Below are 10,977 nucleotides of genomic sequence, written 5' to 3'. Positions count from 1 at the left end.
ACAGACGACCACACTAAAGCTTGATTCGCATATATGGCAATTTGTACCCTAATAGCATATCTTATGTTTACTGCATACGGATGGCTTGGATCTGTATTCTGCAAAATCGGCTTCTCTTCAATAGCTTAAATGGTTCGTTGTTGTGTATCACCAAAACAATGTTTAAAAAGCAATTTCAAACATCAAAACTACAAGCAATCAAACATGCATCAGTGTGTTTATACAAGACTTTCACTCAGTACCGCACATTTCATTATTCCCTCCGTTTGGAAAGCCCATCTGTGGCTTACCCGCTTCTCCCGTAGCAGTTATCAAATGTGCAAGAACGCCTATTTTCTGACTGTTATTAATGTATCCTCCAAGTAAGAATTTTATTACAGTTGTGTCATAGTGTGTGGTCGTGATTTTTTTTTTGTTGTGTGTGCGTGTGTTTTATAAACTCACTAGCGCTCTCCGTTCAAAGAACTGTTTGTCATTCAAGAGAATGCAAAGAAATTTATACATACGTATTCGTCATATAATCTCATACATGCAGCTATGAAAAACAATTCATATGATTATATCATATCATTAGGAATTTTTTTTATGCCCTCTAACTATCTACATGGCCTGATAGCCACAGTGTTAACGGACAGTTGAACAGCAGCGGTTAGAGCGGTTTAAAACGGGATAGGTTTCTTTCCAGGTGTTGTATAGTGTGGAAAATTTGACCGACGAAAAGCGAAAATGTCTTAAAGTTATGAAACAAATTCACAAACTCTGTTGTAGGGCTCTATTGTAGGCGAGTTCCGCAAAATTTTCACTTACAATGAAGGCAGTCAGATCTATGGGTTAAGGACCTCGGGCTGTCCGAAGTTAACCACCGCCCTTCTTCAGGTACCCAAAAATCCTTGTTTAAAGTCGTAGCTGAGCAGCGAGAGTTGTATTTAGTTGTTGGTTTTTATTTTCCATGAAAAACAAGACAGTTTTACATGTAAACTGTCAGTTCTCCAGCCAGAAAAAACTCTATATGCGATGGTTTCAGCTAGCCCTTAGCAAATCTGTTGCAGTGTTACATCAAGCGGATTCACCAATGGTTACTTATGTCTTGCATGGATGGAAGACGTAATGCGGGCATGTTCCGAGCGTTTCGAAATATGGGGCCCCAACTAGCATATCCAGGCGTCACAGTAGACATTCATAAACCAATTGCCAATTAGAATAGACAATCCGGTCAACAATCGCAAGATTATTTTCCCAAACAAGGTTTAATTCAACACAACGTTCGGAAGAACCACGACTTCACACAAAGTAAGACATTAGGATGGATTCCTATATAAAGAACCAGTCTGTGAAAGACGCAATGAATGTTCTAGGCGCAAAATTTTAATCAATTATCCAGATCGTGTGCGAATGTAGTTTATCAGCTGTCCTTATTTAAAATATACCTATCAGTTAACGCTTTGCTTGCAACTGTTTATATATCCAACGTAGCGTTTTTATTCAACACGATGCATAGACGTCCCGTACCACTGGGTCAGTGGGGGCAAATATCTCCCAAAACATTTATATGATATTTAGAATTTCACAGACAAGAAAAATATGGAAAACACGGCTAGCACATATGAGTAACATGACCTCATAAAATGCGAAAAGGAAATGTGAACAGGGACAGGAAAAATCAGATGAACGATGGTTTGAAGAGCACAAAGCTGAAGGCCGTATTTTCTCAAGATCATCCACCTGATTGGTATGTTAGCTAATTGAACAGAAAGAGTTGCATGCAGTAAGCAAATTAATACATTTCAATTTAATACATGCAATATGTAACTATGGTAATATATAATATAATAAATGCCACTGATATGTTTCCCTTTACCTCAATGACATGTAATATTCGAAAGGTTAGTTGCAGAGTACCGGGGGAGTGGGGGGACACATTTAGCGACTCTTTGGACAAAGGGAAGTAACTCTAAACGACTTTCTGACAAACTCTGTTCAGACTTGTTCAAGGTTTGTGTTGTTAAGTTTACAAAACATGAACAGGTGACATTTTAAGACCCGTATCTTTGAGAATTACTAAACAGAGCTAAACTTAACCTGTATTGGAAGGAGAGGTAGCCGACTACAATAACACTAAGTAGATATGACTTTACAGATCCTAACTTAGGGGAAAACCTTAGATCCATTCTTGAAGCTCATCACCAAGCTGCTGGAGGGGTCTTAAGAGACATTTAAGGACATTCGCTTTAGCAGAACCTGGATAGTGTTGTTGTTGTTGTCTTGGTCGGAACGAAAGGGGCGCAGTGCATAAAAGCTGAATGACAAATGGCAGTTACCAGAGTGTGCTATGATGAAAGCGTTAAAAATGCAAGTGAGACAGGTAAGGGTAATGAAACGGAATAAGAATTAGAAGTTTATACAGATTGGTTAAATGTTATCGTTGTGGTTACTTTCACAGAAACATTCGTTTCTGATATTCATTTTATTGAGAAGGTGTTTTAGTCTTGAAGCTTTCAAATTAGGAAGTTTTTGTATTTTTGGAATACACAGTTTGCCTCTGATAATTTGTTACATAAGTGAGTATGAATGAATATGGTTTTAGATTCTGAGGAAGGAAAAGTAAATGAACAAGGATCATGTTGATTCTCTTAAAAACCAGCAGAATCATTTAAAATCAAAACAACACTTAAAATACAAACACCTTACGTTATGACCGCCTAGTATACAACATTAAAACAATTTCATAGTAAAATTAATACCTCATCGTGCAAGCTAATAATCCTTAATTATCTACACTCCAAACAATAATCTGTTAATTTAACAGAAAGCCGATTATTTGATCCAATATTTATGTTAAATTAATAGAATACGTCTGCAATATTTAACAGAATAGAAGAGACATTCTGGCATCATTTAGACATCGCACAGACATCGCTCAGACCACAGACACATTTTTTGAGAGCGTAGACAATATAAACAACAATGTCATCAAACAATTCAAATATGGAGTCCCCTGTGCATGTAATACTGTAGATTTACACACGATCAATCACCACACGGGGGCCTCAGGGCCTAGTGATTAGCGCAGCGCAATGAAACAGAAGAGTGAGTTCATGTCGAGCTTATACTCACTTCCCCTCCGATCGTATATGTGTGAAGGTCTTCCAGCGGCCTACGGGTGGCCGTGAATTTTCAGAACAAGGTCTCCTCCCACAATAATGATGACTGCCCTCGCATAAGTGAAATATTCTTGAGTACGGCGTAAAAACAATTCAATTAAAAAAATAAATAAATAAATAAATAAAGGAATAAATAGATAAATACATTACCACAGTAGACAAACTGTGGTGTTTGATGCTGTGTGGGTCATCTCGCGGTAGACAATTTGTATAACATTGTTTAACCTCCCATGAGAGTAAAAATTTTAAATCATAGACTGGAAGGCCATAATGGAACACTTCCAGCATAAAGAATAAAGCCAGAGCAGCGACGATAATGTGGTGGTTGGCAAATGTTCGAACGCAACCGATGAAATACGGCGTAGCGATTATTGACCTGGAACGTCCATATTGGTTGACGGCTGCTATACGAATGTATGTTTCCACGCATAGATACCTCTCATAGAGTTTTATTCTAACTGTGTAAATGCTTAAATAGTAGCAAATTATAATCGTCTTAGCACCAAAGCTGAAACAGAAATAGGTGAAAAACATTTAGTTATGTTAATTGCAATTTGTGAAAAGCCACTGGTCTGGAACTGTGTTTAATGCATATTAATGATGTTATAGGTAGGTCATTTTTATTTCTACTCTGTAGGTCCTCTGTTTCCTCAATCAATACGACAGTATAACTATAGACGTACAGCATAGAAAGTAAAACCAGATAAGCGATGACTGGGGTGATAGTTGGCAATTTGTCACATGTAGTCGTTGGCCGTCGTCGTACGAGTGATGCATTCTTGCGTACGGTGTTAACCATCAATCAATCAATCAATCAATCGCCAAGACCAGGCACTAGAACATAAATAATATAAGTACGTAGGAAAGGTCTGCCAGCAATCTGCAGATGGTCGCGGGTTTCTCCCGGGCTCTGTCCGGTTTCTTCCTACCATAACGCTGGCAGCCGTCGAGTAAGTAAAATATTCTTGAGTACGTCGTAAAACACCAATCAAATAAATAAATATAAATTTATTGGCGGGCTAAACGGGAGTGCCCTAAGTAAACCACCCACCTTCTTTATCCAAATGCATCTGCCAGGCAAGAAACACACTTATGCTCATGGAAATTGTCTTTTCCCGTTGCAGTTAACCATCATATTGCTGCGACCCAGTTCAGTGACGTGGCGATGAATGTAATCAGTTGAGCACAATAGCGCTGATAATGGACAAAAAAGTTGTGTTCGTTAGCCACTCGAAGAAGGATGCTACTAAAGTAAATAGACTCCTACAAGAGTAAGTTTCGATATTATATTCTTGTATATAGAATTATTAATTATAAATACCATTTGTTTAGTCTTGTTCGGTTAAATCGATTGCAGGTGGTGATGCCATTTACCAGCCTTTGTTGTACCTCACCAGTGAGGTTGTGTGTTCAAATCCCGGATCAAGGAGAGGAAACTTTGTCAGTTTTCGGAAAGTAAAAAAATACATCACAACAAATAACACGGTTTACTCAGGACACAGCACAGTAACTGTCGAAGGCCTTCTTCTGACTTTTTGGCGCTTCAATATTTTAAAAGCAAATATTGATAAAATGGAATAATTATAAATGATTTTCAGGTATAGCAATTCATTTCACCATTTTCATGTCTATGCTTTGCACTAAGGCATTATTGGTTTTGTCTGTGTCAGGTTAAGGGCGGGTCACTTTGACGTCACAAATAGCAGCCATAAGGAGGAAATGGATACGTCACACTTAGACAGAGCATGCGCCTTTGTTGTCTGTCTGTCTGCCCATTACAGCACGGACGATGCTTGTCACAACGAGTTCCTGATGATTCACTGGCAAGGTATATATGTACAGTTGACCTATCCCAGGCATATCATCATAATAATATATTCTACCGTGCCCTGTGATTAAATTTCAGGAAAAATATTGCTTGAAAGTAAAAAATTCTTGCATAATAATAAATAATTTTAAATCAGTAGAACAGAAATATTGAAACGATGCAGGTGATTGAGTGGTTCATCTATCATATTTTCTTAGAAATAAAATGTAATAATACTTTAAGAATTAATTTTGGATGTTATTGATCTGGAATCTAAAAGTTAAAATATTATTATAGATAACTGACGCCTAATACATGGCAGTTAGCATCACCGTATTATTTTTACCCAATTTTGCTGAAGCCATGAGTCAAGATGGAGCTGTGTATGTTTCTACAATTTAAACTTATGGTTGTATAAAATCATATAAAATTCATACAGTATTTGTGATAAAATGTTAAATATATCATATTAAGTATACACAGTTATTGTAAAATTGCGTATATACTTGTATATATTCGTATATTATGTGTATACTTGTACTTTCCTCCTGGGGCCTCTCACCAATGTAGTAGCTGTGAGTTCAAGTCCAGCTCATGCCGGCTAAACCTCTTCGGCCGTAAGTGAGAAAGTCTGTCAGCAACCTGGCAGACGGTCGCGGGTTTCCCCGTCGGGCTCTACCGGGTTTCCTCCAATTGCCATAAGGCTGGTCGGGGTCGTATAATTGAAATATTCTTGAGAATGGGGTAAAAACACCAATCAAATAAATAAATAAATATTTTCCTCCTGTGGTAATACAATCTACATGCACAGTACGGCGTAAAAGACTAATGCAGTAAATAAATAAAATATCAGCATCTTAGTAATAAAGACAAAATGTTACTGTGACAAGGAAGCAATACTGAAATTTGTCGAATGTTGCGATAATATACGTGTCACATTTTTAATGTCTGAAGTGAATTGTTAGTGTGACAATGTGTCATCTTGTCATAATAAAAAATTATGGCAGAGACATCTAATCATTCCACTTAAACGAAATATAATCCTGGACTTTTGGTGCGCTAGGCATCATTTAAACACATGCTCAAATTTGCAATAACTACAACATTCTGCAAAACACCGATGTAGTCTTGCACTCAAACTTCTTCGTTTTGTAAATGGCTGCTATTAAAACATGTATGCCAGTAGTTTTAACGACCAAAAGACCCACTGATGACAGACCGACCAACAGACCCAGAGATGACAGACCGACCAACAGTCCCAGCGATGACAGACCGACCAACAGACCCAGCAATGACAGACCGACCAACAGACCCACTGATGATAGACCGACTGCATGACAGAGCGACTTACACAACATTTGTCGAAGCTAAAATCAATGGCTTTAACCATGGAATAGAATATATAACACAATAATACATTGTATTGATGAACTTATATGTACTAACCTCTACAAGGGCAACTATGTAGACCTTCAGAGAGTATATGATGTATAGGTGTGTTAGCAGACTTGACGTTTAAGGCTAATTTCCCATTTGTTTGTTGTACAGAGAAGCCGTTGGTGCCAGTAGTGCTGGATTCGGTCTCCTGGCCGCCGGGAGATAACCTCTTCATCCACCGGGACTTCTTCTGGAATCTCACTTCCCTCATGCTGGACCTGACGGATGAGCAGAACAGCGGGCACCGATTAGTGCCTCGTCTAAACACAGCCCTGGGTATTACAGACGATGAGGTGACTGTTTTTGAACACTGACGGCCTAAGCCTGTTGTATATAACAATGCTCTGCAGGTGGCCCTGGAATGCCAAAAGGGAAATAGCGAGAAGTTGCCTGAGAGTGGTGTCTTCATTCCTAAGACAATCTAGTAAGAGTTCTGGGACTCGTTTTCACAAACAGGGCGTTCCCTGTCAGATGTAACGGTCATAGCACATACTATAGTGCTACGATACACCGCCATGGAGGTTACGTTTAACACATGGTGCTACACTGTATTTGTAAAACTTTCATTGGTTCTATATGCAGCAGTCTTTATTCCTTGATCTAATTGATCTCTGCGACATTCCGGTGATTGATGTTTTAGGCTGTACTCGTTATTCCTTGACCTAATTGACCTGTACGACATTTTAATGATTAATGCTTTACGCGATATTCTTTATTCCTTGACCATCTTGATCTCTACGACATTCCATTGATTTGTGCTTCTCGTAGTACTCGTTTAACGTATAGTGTTGCAATTTTTTTGGTGCTTTACGCAGTAGTTTTTATTCCTGGATCTAATTAACCTTGACGACATTCCAATGGTTGATGCTTTTCGTAGTGCTCTTTATTCCTTAACCATACTGACCTCTACAATATTCCAGTGATTGGTGATATACCCCATACTCTGCATTCCTTGATCTCATTGACACGGCATTCCACTATAGCGTAGAGAGTAAAACAAGAGCAGTGACGACTGCGTAATTGTGGACATATGGTCACTCGTAACCCATGAAATACGTCATCTTGACAATCTACCTCACTTAGGGTTACATCTTAACTGTTTATGTATGTGCTCCCTAAGTAGTAACCTTCGCATTCCTCTATAGCTCCTTGGTTTAAGCAGAATTAGGTAAAAAAAATGCAGTGATTTTAACTGCAATTTATTAGACGTCTCTGGGGTAGAATTACTCATTGTGTTCTGTCGTCGTCTAATTTAGTAAACAATCACAAGAAAATAATGGCTCGGGACAGTGGGGATGTTTAATTCAGTACCTCGGGGATGCTTAGTCCCATGCCTCGGAAATGCGTAGTCCAGCAGGAAAATCCTGTTTTATGCATAAGAAAACTTAACATCTCTCTGATTATCGACACTGTATAGGCGAACTTTATTTCCAAAATAAACCAAGCAAATATTACAGTTTTGCCCATGACTTCGTGTAATTTGGCCATTGGATTAGCCCACGAATGTATATACTGCGCCAAATATTCAAGCCAAGAAAGGGTCGAGTCTGAAGAGAATATGATGTCGGCAAACATCTAAGGTATCTCTTCTCTTGGCACAATACATTAATTACGGGATGTTACTATGTAGGTAAAGCATTGGTGGTCCCGGGATCAGTAAACTGTGGCTGAACGAAGCATCATGTCCGGCGTCTTCGGTACGGTATGAGAAGTTACGCCATTTGAACCGTCATCCTATGAGGACACGCCGTAGGAATGCGATCGAAGTCGTGTTGAAAGTGACGCTAAACTGAATGCAATCTAAAAAAACAAACAAAAAAGGGGGAAACAGACAATTTGAAAGCAAATATTGGGTTTTCTAGAGCCATTTTACACAGACCTACGGAACAATAGTGAAGGTGGTGCTGAATGGTGTACAGTTATTCATACAATCCTCATGTTTTCTCAATAAGAGCCGATAGTCTTTCATACATCTCAGCTTTCTCTCAGGTCTATAATCATCTTACGATAAGCACTTTTCCATGGACATTCTCCCAGCTCGGTGTGTAGGCCTGTTTGTACAGCTTTTTATCCTTGCACCAGATTTCCTACGAACCGCCTCACGGTATACCTCTTTTAGAGTCAATTATAGGTACACTGATAAGCAGAACTCACAGATGTGAACACACCAACGAGTTCCGACACGAAAATACCTTCTTCATCTTAATCACATGAAGAACGCTCCTACAGAAACATCTTGATGTACGTGATCACCACTTAACGCGAAAACGCACACCTATACCTTCTGCACATTCCGACAAAATAAACAGGGTCTTTATTTTGGATGATGTGTGTTCAGCTTCGATTAGCCAGCAGCGTCTTTGTCAGGATGCGTTCACAACGGGTGCCAACATTGTGCAGCCATTTGCTTTTACAATGTATGTTGTTGTCATTGCTCAAACTGCTTGCGTTTGGTTTTCTTTGCTAATTTGTCTGCAAATGAATTGCTTTGTAAATACTGCAGCGCAAGGCAAGATTGTCCTTGTCATGTACTAAACATCACTGTATCACGGACACACCTGGCTATTTTGTGACAAATTAGTTAAATGTAAACTGAAAACAATATTTGTTAACGCGCTTCAGCTTAGTGTTCCAGAAGCCCATTCTAATACAGCGGGAAAAAATTTTTCGATTTGTACAGACATTCTATCGCGGACAATTATCGAGTGACAATTTTGTCTCATGTCTACTTTTCACACATGCATTGCTAATATACGTCAGCGTTAATATATTATGGACATAGTCATGAAAGTGAGTAAATGCGTAAAACAGGAATCAAATAAGTAACTATGTTAAATAGTCAGTCATTACATTTGTGAGTTCAAACTTACTTTCATAAACTTGTTAATGTGATTCTGATTGGATATATATTAAATGTCAACAGTTTTATAACGTCAATATTTTCCCGTGTCTTTGCAGAAAGAAGATTCGTGGCGTGTTAGTAGCCCCCGCAAAACTGCCCCATCTCCGGCCGCATTGTCTTCATCTCAACAGAAGGCCAAAGACGAAGAGATCATGATGCAACTGGCTATGCAAAGTGCTGAGTACCAGAAACTAGCCAGTGCTCCTCCGTCTGTGAGTGGCCGAGTCAGGTCAGGGGTCAACAGTATTGACCAACCCGTGATCAGTAGCCGGCATCGCTCAGCGACGAGTGCCAGACAGCCATCTTCTTCCAGACGCAGCAGCTTACTCACCGTGACAACCGTTGAAGAATCTGGGGAGCGGCCTGATGTGAATATCGTGCAGGACGAAAATGACAATGCCCCAGAACCGGAAGTAGTAGCCAGAGAAACCATAAAAACGAGTGAAAATACAAACACTGCTAAACAGAAGAATGATGGTGAAGGCATAGAAAAAGAAAAGAGCCCCTTGTTAAGGACTTCCGAAGAGCAAGTAACATTACTGAAAACTGCCAAGGAAACCTCTGAAATAGGACAATCACCATCAAATGATGATGGCAAACTGAACGAAAACTCACCTCACATCCACAAGCGACGGCCAAGTGGCGGGTCTAAAAAGTCCAAAGCTTGCAGCATCCTGTGACCTATATTCCCAATTGATGGCCTTTGAAGTTTGTGTTGTAATGATACCATTTCATAGATGTGTAGATTACCATGCATATTTCATGGGAAGAGTATATGCCACACTCACGTAATGAATAAAGGGGAATGTTTCGAGGGATAATTCTACGGATATATCTGTGATATAGTACTGTAATATCGCGAAAATGGCATTTTTAAATAAAATATTTATCAGATGGGTTGAACGGTTAAGCTTGCATAAATGCATTTGAGCGATTGCGAATTCCCGTTGGATCAGACTTCAGCAAAGTGAAAAGCGTCATGATGTTATGCAACTCTGACATTCTGGCGCAAGGCACCTTTACGTGATGTCGACGCCATTTGCTGAGCGTCATAGCGGGCACTGCAGCCTTTAACTATTTATAGTATAACTTACCCTAATAATAGGGTTGCCTATAATAGTTCCATAATGATTTGTTCCAGCTCTTTGCGGTTTGGCTTCCTGGCAGTCAAACCTTTGACTCGTAAATACTAATGGCAGATGGTAAGCGGGTTAAGCACAGTACCTCGTATACAGCTTACAGCATCCTGGTTTTGCCATGTAGTTATGCAACCGGTATATATCAGCGAGAAGGATTCGAATATCTTAGCATTCAAAACTGATTTAAAGCCGTCAGAATGCTTTTTCAACGAATTTACGCAGCTGGCAAGCTTCTTCGAAGAAGACATATCCACACTTTCTTGTCAGAATCAAACCCATGATTCTGTAACTATTTCGTCCTGATGATATGTGTCTACATAGACTAGCTTAGGTTTGTATAAGCACTCATTAAATGGCGTGCCAATAATCTAAAGACTGATTTCCTGAGCAAGAAATATAAAAAGTAAATAAAGCTGGTGATTTGTAACAAAAAGGGAATTCCAAAAACTTCAGTGAATCAGGGAAGACAGTCGATATTCTACACATGATATGCAAATCAAATTTGATCGCACTCCGTGAATAATTTAAAAT

General features: G+C 39.2%; 1 protein-coding gene across 1 annotated transcript; it reads left to right on the top strand.

The window, feature by feature from the left end:
• The first annotated feature begins 2,063 nt into the window (after positions 1 to 2,063).
• Positions 2,064 to 10,199, top strand: LOC135467818 (uncharacterized). The gene is made up of 5 exons (XM_064745694.1): positions 2,064 to 2,362; positions 4,286 to 4,432; positions 4,832 to 4,989; positions 6,517 to 6,698; positions 9,364 to 10,199. The coding sequence occupies exons 2-5, from the start codon at positions 4,362 to 4,364 to the stop codon at positions 9,985 to 9,987; spliced, it is 1,035 nt and encodes a 344-aa protein (XP_064601764.1). The 5' UTR covers positions 2,064 to 2,362; positions 4,286 to 4,361; the 3' UTR covers positions 9,988 to 10,199.
• The last annotated feature ends 778 nt before the right edge of the window (positions 10,200 to 10,977 follow it).

The sequence above is a fragment of the Liolophura sinensis genome, chromosome 6 (assembly GCF_032854445.1).
Source record: "Liolophura sinensis isolate JHLJ2023 chromosome 6, CUHK_Ljap_v2, whole genome shotgun sequence".
NCBI classification, from domain to species: Eukaryota; Metazoa; Mollusca; class Polyplacophora; order Chitonida; family Chitonidae; genus Liolophura; species Liolophura sinensis.
The sequence above is the reverse complement of the archived record's forward strand: the minus strand, read 5'-3'. Positions and strand labels throughout refer to the sequence as shown.

Bases quoted from the DNA above. Each gene is read 5' to 3' on its own strand.
- LOC135467818 (XM_064745694.1), top strand. From the start codon at position 4,362: ATGGACAAAAAAGTTGTGTTCGTTAGCCACTCGAAGAAGGATGCTACT. The intron at 4,990-6,516 runs GTATATATGTAC...TTTGTTGTACAG, and splicing joins CCTGATGATTCACTGGCAAG to AGAAGCCGTTGGTGCCAGTA. The intron at 6,699-9,363 runs GTGACTGTTTTT...GTGTCTTTGCAG, and splicing joins TGGGTATTACAGACGATGAG to AAAGAAGATTCGTGGCGTGT.